Source organism: Manis pentadactyla, unplaced genomic scaffold (genome assembly GCF_030020395.1).
Source record: "Manis pentadactyla isolate mManPen7 unplaced genomic scaffold, mManPen7.hap1 scaffold_440, whole genome shotgun sequence".
Classification (NCBI taxonomy): Eukaryota; Metazoa; Chordata; class Mammalia; order Pholidota; family Manidae; genus Manis; species Manis pentadactyla.
In genome coordinates this window covers 45,138-70,033 of record NW_026644823.1, presented here as the reverse complement: position 1 = coordinate 70,033, position 24,896 = coordinate 45,138, and the positions used below count along the sequence as shown (strand labels likewise).

At 38.6% G+C, this 24,896-nt stretch overlaps 1 protein-coding gene and 1 pseudogene across 3 annotated transcripts; one reads left to right on the top strand and one right to left on the bottom strand.

The window, feature by feature from the left end:
• Positions 1-450: 450 nt before the first annotated feature.
• Positions 451-11,945, bottom strand: LOC130682404 (dual specificity tyrosine-phosphorylation-regulated kinase 2-like). 3 transcript variants are annotated; one of them, XM_057496786.1, is made up of 3 exons: positions 11,808-11,945; positions 11,169-11,317; positions 451-4,767 (listed from the first exon to the last, which is right to left on the bottom strand). In XM_057496786.1, the coding sequence occupies exons 1-3, from the start codon at positions 11,854-11,856 to the stop codon at positions 4,594-4,596; spliced, it is 372 nt and encodes a 123-aa protein (XP_057352769.1). In that variant the 5' UTR covers positions 11,857-11,945; the 3' UTR covers positions 451-4,593. The 3 variants fall into 3 exon arrangements, with proteins under 3 accessions (XP_057352769.1, XP_057352770.1, XP_057352771.1); XM_057496787.1 differs by having other exon boundaries at positions 451-4,698; XM_057496788.1 differs by lacking the exon at positions 451-4,767 and adding an exon at positions 9,629-9,958.
• A 696-nt stretch (positions 11,946-12,641) lies between these two features.
• The window catches only part of LOC130682405 (centrosomal protein of 290 kDa-like), a 35,287-nt pseudogene continuing 23,032 nt past the window's right edge, over positions 12,642-24,896 (top strand).

The following is a 24,896-nucleotide window of genomic DNA, read 5'->3' as shown; positions in this document are numbered from 1 at the left end:
CTGCTGTAGGATCATCTGGTCAGGGATGGTGGCAGCAGAATTAGCAAGAAGTGGTCAATTTGGGTCACGCTTTTGAGGCGGAGCGTATGGAGCTTGATAGACTGTCCTGTGGTAGGAATGAAGGAGGGACCAGACTCAAGAGTGACTCCAGGGTTTTCCTTATGTAACACAGAGTAGCATGATTGTGGTACATCTCACCCTTGGTATAGCAAAGCAGTAGTTCATTTTCTTACTTAGCCTTCAAATATGCAGAAGACACTGCTTGACGCTACCAGAAAATGCATGCTGGACGTGGCTAGGGGCACATATCTGGTTATTAACGTGCAATATAGAGCATATCCTAACATGAGGCTCGTTCCTGGTCTGGGCAAAGGGACTTGCTCCTTGGGTTTTTTATGGAAATACACATTAGTTGAGAATGACTGAATCCATGCTATGAGACAAGAAATGTATACTTAACTAAATATATATATTTACTAAATGGCTACTTAATACACAGACTACCCTGAATGGTACACAGTGGAGCGCGTGTCACAGAGGAAAGCTCAGTCTCTGTTGGGACGCAGATGCTGCCTGTATCCTCTCTCTTTGTGCATCATCCCCATCCTTCTGATTCCTCTTGTGTTTCATGATGTTTCCACCTTATGAAGATCAGGGTCCTTGTTTTCCACCTGTAATGATGTACTTGCTCAACTTGCTCATTAAAAACAGTCCATTGCATTTCTAATGGTGCTTATTTTCTCCCAACTCCTGGCAAAATCACCAATTTCTTATTATTCAGTACTCACATTATTGATGAGTGAAACTATAATCCAAGCCTTTTACTAGGAAAGCAATCCCCATTTTGGTGCCCCACCTGAAAATGGAATTACCACGTAAACTGAAACACTGACGCTTCCTGGCAGCACATCATTACCTGGCCTCAAGCCTCCACTAGGTAACCCTTTCCTGCGCCTTTAGTGTACCTAGTCACATGAAATATATTGAAAGACATTCTCTTTGTATTTAGCTAAAAATTACTCACACACATACACACACAGAGTTCCAATTCCAATTCGGGGGACTCCTAAATGAAAAAGAGAAATGTACACTGAATATGTATAAACTGGATTTCAGCTGAAAGAGCTGTGGTTATAAAGTGACATAATACTTGCAATAAATGTCTAAAAAATCAGCTGTGAACTCACCTGTGCTGTATGCAAAAACTGCAACTCTGACATGCAAATGTGATCTAACTCATCAGAAATGTCCCCAAAAATATACATATCACTGAGTGCAAACACAGGCTCAGAAGTTTTTTTGCTTCAGCATCCATAAAAAATCTCATTATTGCTGCTTGGGCAATTTACCTCAGATTGTGGTTTACGATTCCTGAAGCAGTTAGCAGGTATTCTGCTTTTTTATTACAAGTTTGTATTATTTATTACAAGTTTGTAATTCTTTAAAACGTTCCATTTCACAAGTTTGTAATTCTGAAATGATGTGCACTGTGTTCTCCGAGAATACAAATCGGGCTGACAGTCATCATCCCATATTTAGACTATCCTGCTGGCTTTATACTCTAAATACTGTCTCTTGGATCACACTGGATCTTGAGGTATAACTGAGGCTCCCTGTGACCTGAGTCAGGGCAACCATCCCAAGTTTATTCTTGACTAAAGAGGAGTTTTAAAATTGTATTTTCATATGTATGACAGGGAAACTTCTCTTCAAATACTTTCCACACCTGTTTGCTAGTACCTATAATTAAGTTATGCCATAAATATAACATCATAACATAATACCATGACATTGTCTTGTCATTCTAGAATTTTTGATACTGGCTAAAGTTTGAATCATTCCAGGCCTGACATTTCAGTAATCTGGGAATGAGATCTAATAAAGAAACAGAACCTAGGACTGAGTCGAGGGACAATATCTAGGACAGCAGATGTGTGTGCGCACATGCACATGTGTGTTTATATGTGCTCAGAATTAGGCTGCTATTTCTGTCTCCAAGTCTCAGTCATCCTTTATTTTGCTGCAATTTTTTATTCTTAAAAATGGTAGAATCAAATAAGCCCAATTTTCCTGTAGAAATGATTTGCACAAAGAAGCTGGAGATAGTTTAATCTAATTGCTAATCATACAGGCTACATGATTTCTCAGGAAAGAAGATAAAAACTAACATTGATAGGCACTGGACATGTCAAGAGCATCACAACTATTATCTTAATTTTCCCAACAACCTTAGAAGGTCATTGTTGTTGTTCCCAATTTAGTGAGAAGCAAAGTAGGCAAGGTCACAGGTCTGTTAGCCACACAGGCAGGACTCAAACCTAAATCCTTCTGATGCATCATCTCGTGTAATTTTCACATTCTATACACAAGTGGGGATCTTCCTTTCTTCCTATACAAGTGTATAGTTAGAGCTCATTTTTGAAGGCAGATAGACCTAGGTTCACATCTTTATTCTTAAAAAAGGAAGAGTCAAATGAGCCCAATTTTTCTGAATGGTGTCTTCTCCATCTGTAATTTCCACCACTGGGTCAAATTCAGAATTAATTGCTGGCTTCTCTTAGTGCTTCTGAAATTGAAGGGCTGGGCATTTTGACATTGTGTCAACTGCTATTTTCATTTATGCTAAAGAAAAATATTTCTTTAAAGAAATTATCATGCTTACAGTGTTTCTGTACACAACAGATTTTTATGTAGTTTATATGTATTTTCTCTGTCAAACTGTGCTTCCTTTATGTCAAATGAGCAGGGCAAGATTAAAGTGCTGGCTCTTGAAGGGACGAACTCTTGGGCTGATAGATCATGAAAATATACACTGCCCCTAAAATTATATGCTCTTCATCTAATGATTTTTAAGTAAATGCTTACTTTTAAGTAAATGCTTACTTCCAAAGAATAGGATCATCAATATGACATAATGCAATAATGACTTATACATAGTAGTAACCATATGCACACATAAATACACACATAATTTATAACTCACAATAACCCTATGAGGAAAGTATTATTATTACCATTTTACAGACACATTAACTTGACCAAGTCACACAGCTAGACAGTGGTGGGGACAGCATTACAAATCAGAGACAAAATGAAGACTTATTCAATTGTTGGTGTTCTACATGGAAAAAATATAGATCTCTACCTTAACAAGGCCCAGCTAGATTAAGATATATATGTAAAATATAGAATTTTACACATTAGAAGAAAATATAGAAATAAATTCATAATACTGGTGGTAAGGAAGATTTTCTTTTATAAAAATCAAAAAGAAAAATGATAAAAACACATTTGATAAATTTTACATCAAAATTAAAAGTGTATAGTCAATAAAAACACATAATCAACATTGAAGTAAGAGACACAAAAGACAGAGGTAACCAAATTCATACACAGAATATTTTTGAAACCTTCAAAAATCTACTAGAAAATGAAGAATAAGCCCACAGAAAATGGACAAAGAATATGAACAGATAATAATCGTAAGAGGAAAACCAAATAGACTAACAAAATACTCAGCTATTTGAAAAATGAAAATTCGAACAAGAATCACCATGAAATTATCAAGAATGGTGATGTTAGCAAGGATGCAGGGAAATGGGAACACTATACATTGCTGGAGAAATAAACTGGAACAAGCATTTTGGATATTGCAATATGGCAATAAAACATTAAAATGGAATTCTAAATATAGGCATATATCCTGGAATGGTTCTTGCATTTATGCTCAAGGAAACTGTAGAAAGCTATTCATGTGTATTGGAAAGCATAATAGAATTTATGACAGCATAACACAAAGGAAAAAGAAAGCCACCTAAATATTCATTAGAAATGAATAAATACCATGACTAATATTCATAAAATAGAATTCTATATAAGTTAAGAGAAATAATCTATTTTTATACATTTTATAAGTGACTTTATTTTATACATATATACATATGTATATATTTATCTTTATACATATTTTTATACATATATATATATATATATCATACCTGTTATCAACATGGAAAATTTCAAAACCTACTCCTCTGTGAAAAAAATAATTCATAGGTCAATGCTGACATTATATATTTCAGATATACTTTCTTTAAAAAGATACAAATGCAAAATTTTATTAATTTTTTTATAGCTATAAAAACAAAAATTGTATTAATTAGAAAGTAAACTTTAAAATATTTGAATTAATTAAGGTAATTGGGGCAAAATAGAAAAGACTAAATATTGGATTAATTAGCATAATTTGGGAAACACAGGTATAACAAAGGATTAATTAAATTCAAGCAACATATCTATGAAAACAAAATATTAATTAGGTAATTAATTTGAATGACTAGATTAACAAAAAAATTCTAAAATTTCAGTGGCTTAACCCAATAATTTTTATTTCTTGCTCATATGACAGTCCAGTGCACATTTTCTTGCCATCATATATTCCTTCATGAAGTGATTCAGTGATTCAGACCCCTGCAATTTTTAAAGTCTGACATCCAAAAAAAAATGAACATCTTTTAGGACCTTGCCCACAGAAGGGAAAAGAGATGTAGAGTGAGCACATCTGCTTCTTAAGAGCTTTGGTAAGAAGTGACTTCAATCATTCCACCGAGGAGAAACAGTCACAAGGCTGCTCCTAGAGAGACGAGGAGTTTGGACACGGAGCCACTGCCTGACAGGCACTTCCTCGGCGGCTCTAAGCTGGGAGAAGGAGAGCGAGAGTGTCAGCAAACAGCCGGCCATATGTAACTCTCCGCATCTAGCGTGCTCCTATAAACAGAAGTGCACCAGAAAGTGGGAGAGAAGGTGAACCCAAGAAGGCTTCATCTTAATCTGTATCATTTTGTAGGAAAAAAAATTGATGTATATCAAATGTAGATGGAGGAACAGCTCCAGGAGCTATCATTGTAGACGGCTTTGCTATAACGTTAACGAGGTGTGGTAGAGATGGAGGGATGTGGCTGAGTCTGTTAGAATTCCTCTTTGCACCCCATTGGTTCTGTGTGGCCCATCAAGTATTTTGTTTATCAAACATTTAATCTTTTCATATTCCTGTGAGTTGCTTCCCTTTTCCTTTGAAGTGTCAAGCCTACCCCCTGGTCCAGGATGAAGTAATCTCCTTCTCCCTCACTGTCTTTGGAACCCATGTCTATACGTAATTAAGCTTTGTTTTTTCTACTGTTAGTCTGTCTCATGTGTCAGTTTGATTCTTAGACCAGCTAGAAGAACCTTGAAGGGGTAGAGGAAATTTCCTCCTCCCCAGCAACATTAAAAAAACTAGCTGTATGGGGCTTCCCAGGTTTACCTTCTAACCTTTTCCTCCAATCCTCTTCCTGGACCTCATGAACTTATTCTTGTCTCTCCTCACAGCAGACCCCTCATTATCCCTGAATATGTAATGAATCTGCTCCTCTTTCCTTTGCTGCTGCTGTTTCCCCTTGCCTCTGGCTTTGCCCATCTCCTGAGGCTCTTCATGCAGTATTTTTTTTGAGGGGGGAGGGATGGGGAGTGGTGTCAAAACCACACCCGATTTTGGGCCTTGATGGCTTGCAGCTAAAAAAATCTTCGTGTCACAGTGGCAAATCTTGGGGCAGCCTGCCATTGGTCCCCACAATGTCAAATGCACACTAAGGGATATGGCACACAGAGATGGTAGAGACTGTGGCTGTGTTTTCTAGCTGGACCCAGCTGTGTGAATTTGGGCTTATCATCTCTGATATTTAATATCTGAACTCTAATTTCTCTACTTGTCAAGTGAGGATAAAATGCAGAATCGAGCTTTAACTTAAAGACACTGTAATAACTATCTAGCAAGTATTTACTATATACAACTGTTGTGCTTTGCATGGATTATCCCAGTTTTTAGAAAATACTGTTATACTTTAGATATTACTATCCATATTTTACCATAGAGGAAACTGAGATAAAATGATTTTCAAGTAAGTGGGTAGAGTATGATTAAAACAAAGATCTGTCTAATCCAAAGTCCATGTTTTTAAGCAGTATACATTTATGTCTGGCACATAATACATGTTCAATAAATGTTAGTTAGAAATAATAGTAGTAGTAGCAATAGTTAGTAGTGGTAATTACAGTTTATACATAGGAAAAGGAAATATAGTGGTGAAAATTGTAGTAACAGTAGTAGTAGTCTACAGAGAAATAAACAAAGGGTTTTTTTGTTATTGTTTTCATAGAAAAAATAGCATGATTATATTTGAATTCTACAACACAACTCTGGAGGACGTATATTTCAAAGATGCATTTAGGGAGAAAGTTTCTAGAGCTTCAAAGGCCATTTATTTAGGAGGTTATTTCATTTATTTAGGAGGTTATCTCCCTCTCTCTCTCTATTCCATTTCTATCTCTATCTCTCTATCTCTTCTTGCACATACACCAAGGAAAGGACCCCGTGAAAACATACCATCTGCAAGCAAGTCAGGAAGAGATCTCACCAAAAACAGAATCAACTGAACCCTGGTCTTGAACTCCCAACTAGGAGAAAACAGATGCTGTTATTTAAGCCACCCAGCTTTGGCAGCCCAAGCAGACAAAGATACATACGAAGGAGTTTGGACCTTGTCGTGTAGGTCAAAACCTTCCAAAGTTCAGTTCCTGGACCATCTGCATTGGGATCTCCCAGAGGCTCTTCCAAATACAGATAACCCACATTCGCTGAATCAGACCCTCTCAGAGTGGGGCCTAGGAATCTGCATTTTTACAAATACAAGGAAGGCAGTGAGGACAGAGAAGAGAAAAAAAACACAAAGGAAATAAGAAATGCCCAGGAAATGGTCTTCACTGGCCACTGTCAATGGCTTCCCCAGAAAGTGGGGCTAACCAGCATGAGACTACATTCAAACTGGAAACCAGACCTCTCTTGCCAGATCTGGGGCCAGGGCTTGGATGCAAGGCATGAATGATAAGGGCAAGCCAGGCCAGCAATAGCTCAATAAACCCTCCCCGCAATGGTGGGGGTTCTGCTGATGGTGACTGTTCCCAAGACAGGCATGAAGGGTGGGGCACAAAGGCTGGCCTGGGCCAGGGCCCAGCTGTGGCTGCCTCTCTGTGCTAAGGGTTGGGGTTCTGAGTCAGCCCCTCAGTAAGGGGCAACAGACTTGGGGAAGAGTGAGCAGTCTTGGCTGGTAAAAGGAAGAGAGCCAAGTCCAGATCTTTCTCCTTTAAATGGCCACATCTTCCCTTTGAGAAATGAATAGAGACATGAGGGGGTCTCCTTAAGTCCCAGCCGATCCTCTGTCAGATGGGAATTCCATGAGATGACCCCCCAGTTCTGCGTTGAACTGTGATTTGGCACGATTTGAGTTGAGCAGGAGTCAGTCAGTTCGAGTCTTTGCAGCACTGGTATTCCACAGGGATGTATGTATTCAAGCCCTGTCTCTGGTATTTCCAAACGAGGAGCCCTGGGTCAATTATGCAACTGTTCTGAATGTCAGTTTCTCTTACCTGTAAAATGGGGATTATATATGACCTACCTCATAAGGTTATTGTGAGGACTAAATGAGATTATGCACGGACAGTGTTTACACAGTACCTGGCACATAGTTGACACTTACTGTCAACAGCTATTATTTTTATTGTTTTGTTGTTGATGATATCATTTTCATAGAATAAGGACTTTCAATAAGGCAGATCTCTGCTTATCCAGTGGGTGTGATACTTTCATCAACTTGCTCAAAAATTCTGAATTTCAGTTTCCTTGTTTTACAAATGGAGGTAATGATTCCAACATGGTAGGCTGTTTCTGAAACCAGTGAGATGATGTATAGAAAGGTGCCTTGCACCCAATCCTAGATCCCACCTTTCAGAAAAGCAAAAGTCCCCATGAATCAGGAATGCCTCCAAATACCTCCACAAGCTTCCATTTCTTCCCCTTGAAATGTGCTTTGGAATTCCTAATACGATGGAATGCTCCCTAGGTAAAAATTGCCTTTCTTGGGGACTTTGTTTCTCAATGTCCCTAAAAAGGTGCCGAAAAAGTACCAAGACAACATGCCCCCAGGCTTAACAAGACACCACTTCATGCTTTTCCACAAATCCCATTCCTTTAACACATGGTGTAATGCTTTTGTAATACTTTCAATAAAAAGACAGCCATAGATCCAGAAAATAAATAAATAACACGATGAAACATGCTGAGTTTGGATTCAGTTATTAGCCTTGCACAATATACATTTAAGTGGCAAAAATCTCCACCAATAACCCGGAAACTAGCTCAACTCGGTCTTCTTTCCAGAGAAACAAAAATTCTCAGCCCTTACCACCACCACCACCTAACCACTTGGACTTATGAGTTGAGCTTCTGAGTTGAGCTTGACTACCCTTCCCTACATGGATAAGTCGCCAAAGATGCAGACAGCTCTAGGAATCTGTGGTGCAGAGAAAGAGGGGGAACACTTTCCAGTTGGAACCACTAGGAGTGTTGAAGCTGTCGGCAGCTAAGAAGCTAAAGAAATTAATTTGCCTCTGTGAAATTGGCACCAGATTTCAAAGGTGTTGATGAATCAGCTGTTCCAGACACCTTTGATCTCCAGGAGGGAATCTGTTTATCTATGGATAAGAGTTGCCTCCAGGTAAAAACTACCCAGGCATCCTGCCCATCTTCTTGGGAGATTTTAGGCTGGCAGTGCCCTCACAGCCCCCAACAGAATCAACCCCAGATGTTCAGCAGTCAAGGTAAAAAAATCAGACTGCTCTTAATGTTCTGCAGTCCTGAGGAATGGGGAACACAGAGCAAAGTAAAGACCATGGCTTCAGAGTCACAGACCTGAGTCCAAACTCTGGATCTGCCACTTCTCAGGTGTGCAAATTATTGAACCTTCTTGAATCGCGATCTTCATATCTGTGAAATGGGAGCATTGCCTTTCATTAAACTGTCCTGAATGTCAGTTTCTCTTACCTGTAAAATGGGGATTATATATGACCTACCTCATAAGGTTATTGTGAGGACTAAATGAGATTATGCATGGACAGTGACCTGGCACATAGTTGACACTTACTGTCAACAGCTATTATTTTTATTGTTTTGTTGTTGATATCATTTTCATAGAATAAGGACTTTCAATAAGGCAGATCTCTGCTTATCCAGTGGGTGTGATACTTTCATCAACTTGCTCAAAAATTTACAAATGGAGGTAATGATTCCAACATGGTAGTTTCTCTTACCTGTAAAATGGGGATTATATATGACCTATTTCATAAGGTTATTGTGAGGACTAAATGAGATTATGCATGGACAGTGTTTACACAGTACCTGGCACATAGTTGACACTTACTGTCAACAGCTATTATTTTTATTGTTTTGTTGTTGATGATATCATTTTCATAGAATAAGGACTTTCATAGAATAAGGATTCATCAGACGTGTGTGTGTGTGTGTGTAATGGCCTTAACTCTGGTTCAAAAATCATGCCAGCCCTTTGCTGTGACAGGCAGCATCACATCACAGAGTGGTGCAAAGCAGTAACCCAAAATGAGATTCTCTTCGAAAAATGCCCCTTTTGGTGTTCATGCTCTTTCCAGAGTCAGAGGGAATAACCAGCGATTTGACTGTTGAAGACCTGTTGGAGCTATTGCCAATATAAGGAAATAAGTACAAATGAAAGGGAGTGAATTGGATTAATTAAGGATATTATCACTTGCTCTGTTTAATTACCTCCTAGCAGCCGTTCCCAAACTGCTGTCAGATGCTAGCATGTATGCCCAGAAATAAAAAAAGGAAGGGTCAAATGATCTCAGGAAATGATCCATCTTTGAGATTCACAATTCATATTAACCTGTGAAAGACTCCTTTGAGTCCAGAAGCCAAGAATCCCATTTAAGTTTGTTACCTTGGGAGGCTGGCTCAGGACTCAGGAAAATATAGGCTTTAATCCGAAAGCTGACCCCAGTGTGGTTATCTTGAGCACCTTCCTTTAACCTCTCTGTGCCTCAGTTTCTTCCTCTGTGAAGTGGGGATAATAAGGGTCATGAGGGTCAAATGGATGACACACACAGCATGGGTCCTATGGATAATTAGGGCTTTAAAGATAATGATGATTTTCCAACCTGCATTGACCATATGTTGGGCAAAGTTTGGACAAAGCAGAGCAAATGGGGAGATGTGAAAAGGAGTGCCTTGCGGGTTAAAGAAGAAGCCCCTTAAGAGTCAGGCTTCTTACCTGTTTGTAGCAGAATATTTGGTGAATAAAGTTCAATACCGACGCCTGTCAGATGCTGGGGCATAGGGGAGTAGACTGAATGTGATCATTGCCACTCAGAACTTAGGGTCACGCAAGTTTCTGTTGAGTTCACAGCTCGTGAGTCGCTGCCAGAAGCCACTGGCCACATGTTCTAGGCAGATGAAAGCCCAGCTTCCTTCCCAGGCTCTGAATACCACAGGCGAAAGCCTTGAAGGCCAACACAGACCCCGAGCTAAGAAACAAAAGGGCCGCCAGCAACCTTGTCTCTGAGCTCATCACTCCAGAGGAACTGATGGTAGCCAGCCCCGCAGAGGACAAACAGCTTGCAGGGCACGTGTGTCTGGTCAAAGCTGGAGGCTTCAGCGCTCATTAGCGCTGGGCTCCTGGGAGCCCGCCAGCCCTGGGGTCTCTCATGGAGTTCGCAAGGCCCAGCGCATTGCCAGAAAGCTGCCTCGGATCCCAGCACAGAACGTGGAAATGTGCTACCTCCTTGGCCCCTGACCACTTAATCAGTAAGAACTTAAGAGAGGGAGAGCGGGAGAGAAAGGCAGGACGGCCTGGCAGTCCCCTAACACAGATCTGTTTCTATAAATACCCACTACCCAATGTGGTGGACGGGCGAGGGATGTTTATCCGGACAGGGAAAGGAGCTCTGGGAAGCAAGGACGAAAAAGGAGGGAAAAGAGAAGGAAACCAGCAGGGAGGAAGTTCAGAGGAAAAGGAGGGCAGGGGTGGGCGGGCTCCGCAGCGGGAGTGGGGGACCCACGCCACGGATCTTCCTTTGTGGCTGCAGCTTCGGCCTCCTCGCCCAAAAGACGGAGGACGGCATCCAGGAGTGGCCACCGGCCAGGGGCGTGGAGACACTCGCTCTTGGACCTCTCCTCTCCCGGCGTCAGAACCGCTCAAGTCCAGTGTTTATGCCCGGGCCCTCCCGCACCCCGTCCCCCGGGCCTCCCTCGGGCTTGGTCTCACCGTGTGGGCTGCGGCGGCAGCGTTGCTGGCCCGGAGAGGCGGCAGGGCGATGGGGGAGGGCGGGCCGGTCCCCACTCCGGTCCGAGGGGCCCCGCGCCGAGCCCCGGGGGAAGACTGAAGCTGATGAATGGCGCTGTCCCCTCCTTGGCCTGGGAACCACGCGCGGGAGGAGACAAAAGAGGGTCAGGGGGGCGTCACCCAGGCCCCGTCGCCCCGCCCCGCCCCTCTGGGCAGCAAACCCCGCTCTCCCTACGACAGATCCCCGACTCTAGAAACCGCCGTCCGGGGGGCCGACGCGGCGCCTGGGACGGGGATCCCCAGCGCGCACCCACGGGCGGGGCTCGGGCAGCTGCAAAGTTCAGTAGGGCCCAAGCGAGAGTTCGCGACCCCGCGGGGGAGCCGCGCTGGGCCGGAGCTCGGAGCCCCACGTTGCAGGCCGGGAAAAGGACTGGACTGCAGAGCGCGACGGCCCAGCCAAGCCCGGGCGGGAGGAGGCCCGGCAGGCTCGGAGGGCTCCACTCGGAGAAGCCTCCCGGCCCGCGTGCAACGATGAGCAGAACCGAGGCGAGGGCGCGCCGTCCGCGCCTCGAGGGTGGCCCGGGGGCGAAAGCGCGGCGCGGGGGCCCCGGCCCTCCTTACCCGTCGGGTAGGCGGCGGGAGCGGCGGCCGAAGGTTTCCTGGTTAACATGGCCGCTGGAGGAGAAAATGCATTTCAGGGCTGCAGTCTCCGCCGCCGCCGCCTCGTCGTCCCTTTCGCGGGTCTCCCGCGCCTCCTCGCCGCCTCGCGTCCGCTACAGCCAGACACACACAGTCCGCTGTATCCCCTCGGCCCGGGCTCGCCGCCGCGAGCCCCGCGCTCTCCTCCTCGCCGCCGCCGCCGTCCTCCTCTTCCTCGGGCGGCTGCAGCAACCCCCGGCCCGAGCACATGCATCGCCCTTCCCTGCGCGCCGCTGGCCTCCCTGATTCCCTCACATAGGGCGCGGAGGAGCGGGCTGCGCCGCCAGGACCCACACGCTCGGAGCCTCCTCCCGTGATCGCGGGCGCCCGGGCGCCCGCGCACACTGGCTTTCTCTCCCGCGCGCGCGCGCGCGCGCAGGGCGAGTCCCGGGAGGACAACCCCGCCTCCACTCCGGGCCACCGCGGGTGCAGGCCCCGCCCCCAGATCCCGCCTCCCCCGCCCAGCCACACACTCGAGTGTACACCCCGCCCGCACCAGGTCTCCCACAGAAGTCCCTCCCCGCGGCCCAATCATCTGCATGGCCACCCCTCCACTCCCCGGAAAACTGCAGCCTCTGCTCGCCCTCTGCCTCCCCCACTCACCCCCCACCCGGCATCTGCATCGCCCACCTTGGCTCCCCTACTAACGACCTTTTCCTCCCCAGCCTCCAGCCCCTGCAGGACCCCTCTTTTTCCCTACCGTGTAAACCTACCGCTCCTCTCCTAGCGAAATCACTGCAAGACCCCTCGTCTTCCATGGGCGCCCCCAAACACAAATTATTGCAGCTTTTCGAACCTAATGGCTGCTCACAAACAATACCACCCTCCTCCCTGGTCCCAGTGGCTCATCCACCCCCAATTTATCATCTCAATAACTTAGTTGTGCAAGAATCACCTCGGTAAGTCAAGTCCAGTAGAGGGCCGCAATGTAGCCCGGTGACCCCGAGTGTAGGCGAAGGAGGGAACTGCCTTCCCACTTCCACCTCCACCTCCACCACGCACACCCACCCCGATTTACTGACACCAAGTGACCGCTCTCCAGTCGCTAGGACAAGGGGAGGCAGAGGTGCGTGTGGACTGCTGCTGGGGAAGCTGCTGGCTGCGGGTTTGTCGTGTATGGCCTTTATTATGTTGAGGTACTTGCCCTGTATAGCCATTTTGTTGAGAGTTTTTATCATGAATGGATGTTGAATTTTGTCGAATGCTTTTTCAGCGTCTATGGAGATGTTCATGTGGTTTTTGTCCTTTTTGTTGATGTGGTGGATGATGTTGATGGATTTTCAAATGTTGTACCATCCTTTCATCCCTAAGTTGAGTCCCACTTGGTCATGGTGTATGATCCTCTTCATGTATTTTTGAATTCAGTTTGCTAATATTTTGTTGAGTATTTTTGCATCTATGTTCATGAGGGATATTGGTCTGTAATTTTCTTTTTTGGTGGGGTCTTTGCCTGGTGTTGGTATTAGTGTGATGCTGGCTTCACAGAATGAGTTTGGAGGTATTCCCTCCTTTTCTGTTTTTTGGAAAACTTTAAGGAGAATGGGTATTATGTCTTCTCTATATGTCTGATAAAATTCCACGGTAAATCCATATGGCCCAGGGGTTTTGCTCTTGGGTAGTTTTTTGATAACTGGTGATGAGTTTTTAATCAATATGAGGAAATCTGACTTATCTGTCACACTGAACTAAAATTATTCCAGCTCAGAAGTAAAATGCATTTTACTTTCCCTGCGTAAACTTATCACAGTAGTCATATAAGAAATTTGATAACTTACCATCAAGCTCTCCCCTTTTTTTGGAATTCTAGTTTAAGTGTATAATCTTTCTTCTTCACATTTTTGATAACTTGTAAATTAAAATAAGAAATAAAAACATACATCTACATAGAGAATCTAGGAATTTTAAATTTCTTTATTAACTTCTTAAGTTATAAACCCACTTAATATCTTATTCTAGCTATGCCAAACTATGATAATAAGTGTCTTATGAAAAAAAGTGTGGGGGTGTTCTTTGACCATATACATTAGAAGATGCGGTACATGTCCAGTTTGAGATAATGTTTTACTTTAGACCTTCTCAACATTTAATATGATACTATGAATCATGATTTTCAAGGGGGAAGGATGTTGGAAATGGAGTTTTTTTTTCAGACCACTTGTTAACCTCTCATAGAATTATGTTTCATGAAAACAGTTTAGAAAACTTGACTTTGGTATTTCATATAGAGAACAGATATTGGAAACTAATGGCTTTTCCAAAGGTCTAGAAATTTGAAATTCTGGTATTTACTTAGAGAATGTAACTTAATCATTCAGGAAATATCTTATCACTTTGTAGACTGAGATTTCTGATATTGCCAAAAGGCAAGTCAACATTTTGATGCACAACAACAATCCAGGGAAAAGGAAGTAGAGTCCATCAGAATGCAACTGTCAGACTACCAGGTGTGTACAGGGTTGGCTCTTCTACTCAGATTTGTTCCTTTTTCCTAAATTTACATTAGATATTGGAGTGATTTCATACCTTCAGTCAGAGGATATATCAAATAGAAGCTCCTGTTATTACTGATTGTATAACCTGATTTGAAAAACTTTTTAATTTGAAATACCATTAAGTACTCTTTAATTTGAAATGCCATGAAATTTCATAACACAGAAAAAGCATTTAAATGCCCACAAAATGCATTGTGCTGGCTGCTCATCAAAGTTGAAGTCGGGGAGGGGAAATACCAAATCTCTCATAACAGTATTTTCTCTTGTATTTATATGTAGCTTTTCACACATTCTCACATTATACATTTATTTAGGATTAAAAAAATGTCCACACCAGTCTAATACCAGAATTCTTTTTTACATATGGGAGTTAAAAAAAAAAACAGTGATATTGCAACTGTTAATTAATTAGATGCCAGATTTGGATTTAGAATGTTTGATTCTGATTCTTTTATAAATTTTTGATCATTCATATTAAAGCAAGGCTAGATTTTTGTAGTCTTTCAAGTACCACACTTTTAAATTTTATTTAGTAAGTTGTGATTTTCTAAATCCATGATAAGTTGCACTGGAAAAACTTGAAACTTACCACAAATATTTGTTTATATTAGGCACAGTGATGAAAAGTTGCTGATTGCCAAGTTGCACCAACACATTGTCTCTCTTCAAGTGAGCGAAGCTACTGCGCTTGGTAAGTTGGAGTCAATCACATCCAAACTGCAGAAGGTGGAGGCCTATAATTTGCGCTTAGAGCAGAAACGATGAGAAAGAACAGGCTCTCTGTTATGCCCGTTCCGAGGGGAGAAACAACAAAACATCTGTCCCAAACAATTCAGTCTCTACGACGACAGTTCAGTGGAGCCTTACCCTTGGCACAAGAGGAGAAGTTCTCTAAAACAATGATTCAGTTACAAAATGACAAACTTAAGATAATGCAAGAAATGAAAAATTCTCAGCAAGAACATAGAAATATGGAGAACAAAGCCATGGAAATGGAATTAAAATTAAAGGGGCTGGAAGAGTTAATAAGCACATTAAAGGATGCCAGGGGAGCCCAGAAGGTACATTGTTTTAGTTCAATATTTCCAAAAGTTATGTAATAATTTTAAGTTCTTAACGTGCCTATATGAAAAATACTTAACATACAATAAAAATTCCAATTATAATTTATTAATTTAGATTCCTGAAATTAGGAGTATTGATGATTTGTATGTCTATTTATAAAAATAAAATGAGATTCTTCTAAGTGATAGTTTTAGTAGAAGTGCTTAGATTTTGTAATATCAAAAAATTTTAAATACCGTGTATATTTATTAAATACTAATTATAATTATTCATAAACATAATATTTATCAGTTGAATTCCACCCTTCATAATAAGATTACCCTTCATAATCTGTTCAAAATTACTTATAAGTAATAGGCCCACAGTTATTTTTCAGTATAATTTAATTTTGCCCTCATTTGGTCAGAGTTAAGCGGAAAAGTTACATATTTACATAAGTACCCAATAAATAGATGAAAGTAAATAAATAAATGAAAGTGAATTTTAGTCATCTCCATTCCAACATAAGGATGTTTTAGGCTAAGCCACCACATATCTTAGAAAAGTCTATGAAATTTCTAAATAAACTGCCATGTGGCTCAATTAAGGAGTTTTATTTCTTTATTATAGGATATCCATTAATTTCAATTTAAATCATTTTAATCAATACAGATATATATTATATATGTAGTATTTACATTTGTATATGTAATTTATACATTTTTAGGTAATCAATTGGCATATGAAAATAGAAGAACTTCATCTTCAAGAGCTTAAACTAAATCGAGAATTAATCAAGGATAAAGAAGAAATAAAATATTTGAATAATATAATTTCTGAATATGACCATACAATCAGCAGTCTAGAGGAAGAAATAAAAATTCCAATTATAATTTATTAATTTAGACTCCTGAAATTAGGAGTATTGATGGTTTGTATGCCTATTTATAAAAATAAAATGAGATTCTTCTAAGCGATAGTTTTAGTAGAAGTGCTTAGATTTTGTAATATCAAAAAATTTTGTACAGCAGAACAAGGTTTCATTTAATATTTATTTTGGTGTTTTGTTGCTAAGATTTTAAAGATAAGAACATCATAGTTAAAGATAACTATGTTATTCCTCTTAGTGAATATATTTCCCATTATTATTGTGTTTGAAATATTGTTTCCTATTTTCCAAAGCTTTCTAAAATTGCATAGCTATGTTGTAATAGTAGTATTAAACTTAAAAGGAATAATGCCCAATTTATTTGGTAAGTTAATTTTTATTTCATTATTGGTTATTTGCCTTCTTCCTGTTACAAGTTACTACTGGCTCTCGCTGATGGAGCAGGAGATGGCAGCTCGGTGCAGCATGAAGTCCATGGGCTTTGGAGGCAGATGAAATTCACTCAGCACGATTGCTTGTCTTAGAAATTTTGTTATTCCTTCTCCGAGAGTTAAGGAGGCAAATAGCTAATACTGAAATACCTGTATTTATGCTCGCACTGCCTTCGGGTCTTAGCTCAAATGCCTTACTTACCACAGAGACAGACCTTCATTAGCCACCAAGTGTATTGCTTACTTGTATACTACATACAGGTAAATCCTACCACCAGGATTCTCCAGGTGGGGATTATCTAGCTTCATTTTTCTCTATAGCACTCATCACCCTCTGACAAACTACATACTTAGTCATTTATTTACTGTTTACCCCACACTAGTATATACGTTCCATGGTCAAAGGGATTTGGTTTTGTTCATTGCTTTGTTTTTATTGCCTAGAATAATGCTTGGCACATGGTACATGTCATTAAATATGTTCTGGATGGGCACATGGATGGACTGACAGTCTGACCCCACATGTGCCTACTTCTGCGATCGTAGGCAAATTACTTCCCCTCTCTGAGTTTTCTTCCCTTTTCTTCCTAAAAGGAGAAGAATGATAGTGACCTCAAAGGGTTTGTTCTGTGATTAAAAATAAGAAATGTATGTAAAAGTTCCTGTTATATGCTAGGTGAGTGTCTGTGTATATGAACAAAAAAAGAACCTTCTCTTTTCAGTTTCATGAAGAAAGGCAAATGGCCTGGGATCAAAGAGAAGTTGTGCTGGAACATCAACTAGACATTTTTGACCGTCAGCAAAATGAAATATTAAGTGCAGCACAAAAGGTATTAATTCAGTAGCATGTACTTTTTTAGAAGTCAGATAGAATTTTAATTAATGTTTTTTATATTTCCAATATAAGTGGTGTTTAACCATGTTTTGTCATACTAGTTGTACAAATTAATATTGTTCTTCTAAATGCTGCAACTGCGTTTTTTTAATGTTGTATCTTAATAGTTTGAAGAGGCTACAGGATCAATGCCAGACCCTAGTTTACCCCTTCCAAATCAACTTGAGATTGCTCTAAGAAAAATTAAGGAGAATGTTCGAGTAATCCTAGAAACACGGGCCACTTGTAAATCACTAGAAGAGGTAATTAGAACAATTTGCACTTTGATCAGTGTATTATTGGGTATGTTTGTGGAATTTTCCAAATATTTTTTAACAAGGGTGAAGTGTAGAATGATGAATCTGTTGGTAATTCCATTCTCCTTTTCCACTCTCCGATAATGTTTCTCATAGCCAATGAAGAAAAGCATGTATAGCTAATTTGAATTTACAACCCATTTAATTACTACTTGTCACTTTTGGGCATTCTGATCAGTAGAAGTGACCTTGAAAGGAAACAAAAAGCATTTATTTGTAGTTTTATGATGTATGTTTTATCCTTATATATTTCTATTTTATTTTGAAGTGTATGTTGTATACTCTGAATCAGTTTTCAGTTCATTCATTTTATGGGTGGCTCAAGCATTAGAAGGAGAGCTAGAAATTACTTCTTAGTTTAATAGAGGTCTTAAATTTGGTTAATAGGTGATCAAATCTGTATTAAAGAGAAAATAATATAAACGAAATATTTTCATTTTAGTTTACATCTAAACATATTAATTGTAAATACATTTAAAAGTAACTTTGCAAGTAAAATTGTACATTTGTAATTAATTGAGGAAACTTAGATTTTCTTCAGTAATTGGAGTATTAGTCATTTATATGAGTTGCCCGAGTTACTTAAAATATTTGTCTTAATCCTTTGAACAGTGAGCATTTTTTCTGTTTTGTTTTAATAAACTTCAGATTTTATAGTAATGATTCATTGTCTTGGACCTAACATTTGAATTTTTATACTCAGCTTACCTTTATGGATGGATTGTTCTTCTAGTGTTGTGGACCAAAATAAAAGTCAATGGACCAAAATAAAATGAATGATTTATTATATTTCTTTTCTAAATCCAGCACTATCAGACATTTCTAGTTTTAAAACTACAAGATCTAAATAAATTACCTTAATTCAATTTCATTTTCATCATAACAATGAAGTTTCTAATGTGTGATAATATTATAAATAAATGAAGTACACATGCAGTAACTGAACTGTCACCCGAGTTTAATCAATTTAACCTTATTTTTTACATCATACTTACAATAGCCAAATAATATTTAATGAAGTGAAACTCCTTTTTTTTTGGTTTATAACTACTCTAAAATTCAGATGAAACTTTTTTGAAAGAAGAAAATATACTTAAATCATTTCTTATGATTTATCTTTGCAGAAACTGAAAGAAAAAGAATCTGCTTTATGGTTAGCAGAGCAAAATATTCTATCAAGAGACAAAGTCATCAGTGAACTGAGGCTTCGATTACCAGCCACTGCAGAACGAGAAAAGCTTATAGCCAAACTAGGCATAAAGGAAGTAGAACCAAAATCACAGTATACATTGAAAATTGCTCATCAGACCATTGCAAACATGCAAGCAAGGTTAAATCAAAAGAAAGAAGTGTTAAAGAAGTATCAACATCTTCTGGAAAAAGCCAGAGAGGTATTATGTTATGCTATTTCATTTATTATGTATTTTAGTCAAATGTCAAATATTATTCTGCCTTGAAGTGGTAGTTCATTTCTTACTTTCAAATCATTCTATCTAGGAATTGTTACTTTCATGTGATTGGATTAGAAATCTGTCAGTAAAACTGGCAGTTTGTGTATGTGTATCTTTCTCTTATGGACTGACTAAACCAGGAAAGCCGTCTTGGTGAGACCATATAATTTTGAAAAATATCAAATTGAGTTTATAGGTAAAGACAGGCAAAGATAAGAAGGAAATCTATCACACTAGTCATCAGTGTAAATCAGATTTGCTAGAACTTTGTGGGGGGAAGGGGAAAAAACATTTAAAACATTTTTTAGAAATAAGTTAAAAGACGATTGGTATTATTCTAGTATTAAAAGTAAATCATGATCAAGGTTGTCAACTTGAACATGTGCTAGAGGAAATGCATACTGGTGTAAATGTATACAGGCAGATAATTGTTCCTTTCCAATCATAGGAATCTTGGAAGATTAAAGATAATAAAATATTTAAGATCTTCAGAATGTGACTATATTTAAATCTTAATTTAAGGTAACAGTTTTCATTTGCTGTAAAACAGGAGCAAAGAGAAATTGTTAAGAAGCACGAGGAAGACCTTCATATTCTTCATCATAAACTAGAACTACAGGCTGATAGTTCACTCAGTAAATTCAAACAAACAGCTCAGGTAAGATCTAATAACTTTATTCAATTCTTTATTGATTTTTGAGACCATATAATAGAAAATTTAACACTCTTGGGTATTTTGTTTTTTGTTTTTGTAGTAGAAGCCACCTACCTTTTGTTGCTGGAATAATCTACAAAACACAACTCTTGTCATTCTTTTCCCTATATCTACAACCTTTATTAGCTCACTGCTGCCTACAAAATCATGTACCTTAGCCATGTACTCAGAGGCTTCCAAGATCTGACCCCATTCTACCTTTTCAAATTCTGCTCATTATATGTTTACCTACATCTAACTGCTTTTTCTGTTCTAAATTCAGGTTACATTTGCCTCTTTAAATCCTTGCCTTCTTTATGTGTGAAATGGCCTATCTTTCATCTCCAGACATGCAAACATTAGCATCGTGGAGTTTTAACTCATTAATTCAGTCAACACTTGTTGATCCTCCACTACATTGAGGTACTTTGGGAATACAAAGAATGAGATCTCTGTGTCCTGTCTTCTTTAAGCCTTCATTGCCCATTAAATCAGTAAATTTTAGATTAGATACTATATTTTGATCATTTGAGGGAACCAAATCAAAATGATGGAGTATGTATGGCATTGAATTTTATATGCTCGTGGCTAACTTACTCATATTTTACAGGATTTAATAAAACAGTCTCCTACTCCAGTTCCTACTAACAAGCATTTTATTCGCCTGGCTGAGATGGAACAGATGGTAGCAGAACAAGATGACTCTCTCTCCTCAATTTGATCAAACTAAAAAAAGTATTTCAAGATTTAGAGAGACAAAAAGAAATCACTGAATTAAAAGTCAGAGATTTGAAAATATCAAATTATGGTAAGTATTAGAAATATAAAAATAGACAAATGGTAATAATGATATAATGAGGATAAATGCATACATTTGCTGTGTTGTGCACTGATCTAAAAAGTTGATGTATATTATTTCATTTTATCCTCAGGACTGCTTAAATAGATTTTATTCTCCCCATTTTTCACATAGGTAACTAGGCCACAGAAAGGCTCAGTAAAATGCCTAAGGGCAGGGTTGTAAGCCATGATTTAAACCTAGTCAATCTAACTAAAAAATCAACCTACATTCTTGTCTAGAATTTTGTTTTTAACATATTTAAACTTTTGCTTCATCATCTGTAAAATGGAAATGATGGTACATACCCTGGGTCTTTCAGAGGGGTTATATGAAGGTCAAATGATACTGTATATGAAAAAATACTTTGCAAATTATAAGGCAACATATAAATGTAAAACTATAGTCTACAACTTTTAACAGTTCTGACACACAACAGAGGTTCAACAAATACTTGTTGAATGAAAAATCAACTATTTTTTTATTAACCATGTGCCAGTAAAAATCACAGCAGCCATTCTTTGTATTAGAGATTCTCAACATTGAATTTATCAGAATGCAGATTGTAAACCTAAAGTAGGCTTATAGTTATGTATTATGTAGTCTTTGTAGAACTCTCTCTCTGAGCTTTTATTTCTTATCTGAAAAAATGAGAAAGTGGTACTACTTGACTGTATAATTCCATTCCAGCTCTGAAGCTCTTATTAGAACCTTTAATTATTTACCCAAGATGCCTCAGACAAAATTAACACTATTTTTGCTTTATTAAGAAGCTGCCCCTTCTAAGAAATTACTTTCTAAAAGAAAAGGGGATTAGCAGTAACATACTATCTTTTTAATCTAGTTTTCCCCATTCTGTTTAACTGTATACCTGAGATGTTACTTTTGGTACCGTAAGTTTCTGTCATGTTTTGGAGTATAGAAGTTGCTTGTGCTTTTGAATTTAATTCCTGGAGGTAAAAAAAATCATCTTTTGAAATTGCCTGCTATGTATAATTATTGCCACATGAAATACTTGAGTAGTTGTTTTATACTTCACCAGATCATTTTAGCCTAAAATCATACTTTTATTCTCTGTGTGCACATTGGTATGCATATTGTAATGTGTCTTTGGAAATTATAGATCTGTGTTTTATTTAGTAAAACCTTATATTTTCCAATTGGATGATTAAAGTGACACGTTTTCACTGTAAGCAACAAGTCTCAGAATCTCCATATTGATAACCTTATTAATGTAGTGTCTATATACACAGTGAACTGGATATAATTCAATGTATCAGACTTACTAACTAAAGCTGATAATATATCCATTTCCATATGTATAGAGACATCTATTACTTATAGATAAAATTCTAATGACTTTGGGACCATAAGCAAACTAGTAATTCATGTGACTTCTGCGGGAGTTTACGTTTTGTCTGCATCACGGCCCTATGGGGTGGTAGTTCTCAAGAGGGAGTTTTGCACTCCTCCCCTGGGGACCTCTGGCAATGTCTGGAAACATTTTTGATGGTCACCACTAGGGGGTGCTGCTGGCACATGGGTAGAAGCAAGGGAGGCTGCTAAACCTGTCAGTGCACAGGACAGCCCTCCCCACAAAGAATTATCCAGTCAAAAATGACAATAGTTTTGGGGTTGAGAAACCATGATGTAGAGGAAGTCACGTCTTGCTGGAGGCAGTAGTTAAAGTGCTATGTTTTGTTCATTCTCTGTGTTGTTTGTCTAGAGTCACAAAATTACTTGATGCAATTATTGCCAAAAAATAGGAGACAGAAACTAGAGGGAAAAAAAGTTATTTTATGTAAGTTTAAGAAAGCTAAGTGAATAATGAATTGTTCTTTTGGATTTGGATCAAGACTTAGTTTGGAAGAATATTTAGGACCAAGCATTTGCTCTTCATAAAATTTATATCAGTCAAAGTGTTAATTGGAGGAACCAGTCTATCAGATCCAAATGTTTTCTTCTATTAGGCTCCAAGAAAACCGTGCAGAGGAAGTGAAAAAAGTGAAAGGAGCAGTAGAGGACTTAAGGTGTCTTCTGTCCCAGTCACAAAAGGAGTCACAGAGTTTAAAATCTGAACTTCAGGCTCAAAAAGAAGCAAATCCCAGAGCTCCAACAACCACAATGCGAAATCTGGTAGATCGACTCAAGAGTTAGCCTTGAAAGAGAAACAGCAAAAAGTAAGTAACATTAGAAAACTAACAACATTTTGGAAATAACGTGTGGGAGATGGCTCTTAAGAGAAGACATGAAACAGATGATAGTGTATCTGTCTGCTTTAATGAAAAGTATGAGTCTTACTTCATGCTGTCAAGCGAGGTCTCAAGATAATTAGTTTAAATAGCCCTATTGGTGGTGATTTTAAATGTGTAGTCCAATTTACCTTTTTGTGTTGTCATCAGTCTGATTTGTGGGTTGTCTGTAGGAAATAAGGGAAAATCTTAACTCTATCTTTCCCCTCTTTTCTACTGAGGTCTTACGATACTACGGCTATTTTGAACAATCTGAATAATTGAACAATTTTGAGCAATTTGGGGTATTAAGAGGGAGATAGGACAGTGGGAAGGAAAGATTTAAGAAGCAAGTCACAGAGATAGTTTGATGAGGAGTTTGTCAGTGGCATTTCTGATTTATTAGTTTTTTAAATTTCTCTCAGTGTTAATATACACAATTGTTTTAAGAAGTGCTTCTATTTTCTCTGTGCTGGCTCATGTTTATTGGCAAATTTTAAGCCTTTTCCAATCCTATAACTTTCATTGTCTACTTAAATTCAATTATACTGAGAAATTCTGATAAATAGTTAAACTTGGATATTTGTAAATAAAACATACCTGTTTTCTGAATTGCAAATTGTTTGATTTGATGCTGAGTTACTATTATCAAGATCTTGAACTGTCACATTCAATTTGGAAAGAATTGAGTGCAATTAGTAAAGGAGATTCATTTGAAAGGGTTGGGTGGTTTGTAAGTTACACCTGATTAAGCACATGGTATTTTAGGAAAATAGTTAAAAGTAATAAAGCATGAGTTGTTTTTTTGTATTACATATTGCTCATATAAAATACCAACTTTTTTTTTTTAATGTATGTATGTTGTAATTTTTAGGCACTTAGTCGAGCACTTTTGGAACTCCGGGCAGAAATGACAGTGGCAGCTGAGGAACGTATTATTTTTGCAACTTCTCAGAAAGAGGCAAATCTTAATGTTCAACAAATTGTTGATTGACATACTAAAGAGCTAAAGGTGAGCACAGGCATTACTATAACAAAATTTCTGACAATTACCATGCAGAGAATCCCCTTTGATATGTAATAATTCTGATAATGAATATTCTGATGAATTATTGGTAGAGAGATACACACATATTCACACACTTTTGAACAATAGCTATCTTTATTGAATTTAGGCACTGATTATCACCTTGAAGATTAGCAAAGGATAGGCCATGATAAGCTACTCTTCCTAATAGAATTAAATTTAAGAAACATATATAGGATTTTTACTTATATGTTAAAAAGTGAGATAGATGTGTAGTTTTTTATTTCTTTAGTCTTATCAGAATTTTCTAATTTTTGCTTGCCCATAATGTTAATTAGCTTTCCTTTCCCCCCACCCCAAAATAGTTTATGGAAATCATGTAGCTCTTGACATATTGGTGACTCTAAAGCCTTTTTTTTTGGAAGTTCTTTACTTTTTGGCAATGCATTTTATAATTTTCTAACCTGATCATTAGATTTGGCGATTAAAATGTTTTTTTATAAAACGTGTATTTCATAATGATTTTCAAATTTGTTTACACAAAGTTTCATATATTATGCAGGAAATAAAAAATTTGCTTTCTATATGTTTTATTTTATTTATAATTTTCATTTGCTCTTATTTTCTTTGTACATGCCTTTCAGCACCATTAAACTGTCTAGAGACTGGGTTTTACTTAGATTTTTTAAGTCTTGCATTGTACCCATCAAGCTTATGAGCATA

Excerpts from the sequence above, each read along its gene's own strand:
- LOC130682404 (XM_057496786.1), bottom strand. The coding sequence starts at position 11,856 with ATGTTAACCAGGAAACCTTCGGCCGCCGCTCCCGCCGCCTACCCGACG. Across the intron at positions 11,318-11,807 it reads TCCCGCCGCCTACCCGACGG|GCCAAGGAGGGGACAGCGCC; the intron begins GTAAGGAGGGCC and ends CGTGGTTCCCAG. Across the intron at positions 4,768-11,168 it reads CTGCCGCCGCAGCCCACACG|GAGCACGCTAGATGCGGAGA; the intron begins GTGAGACCAAGC and ends TTCTGTTTATAG.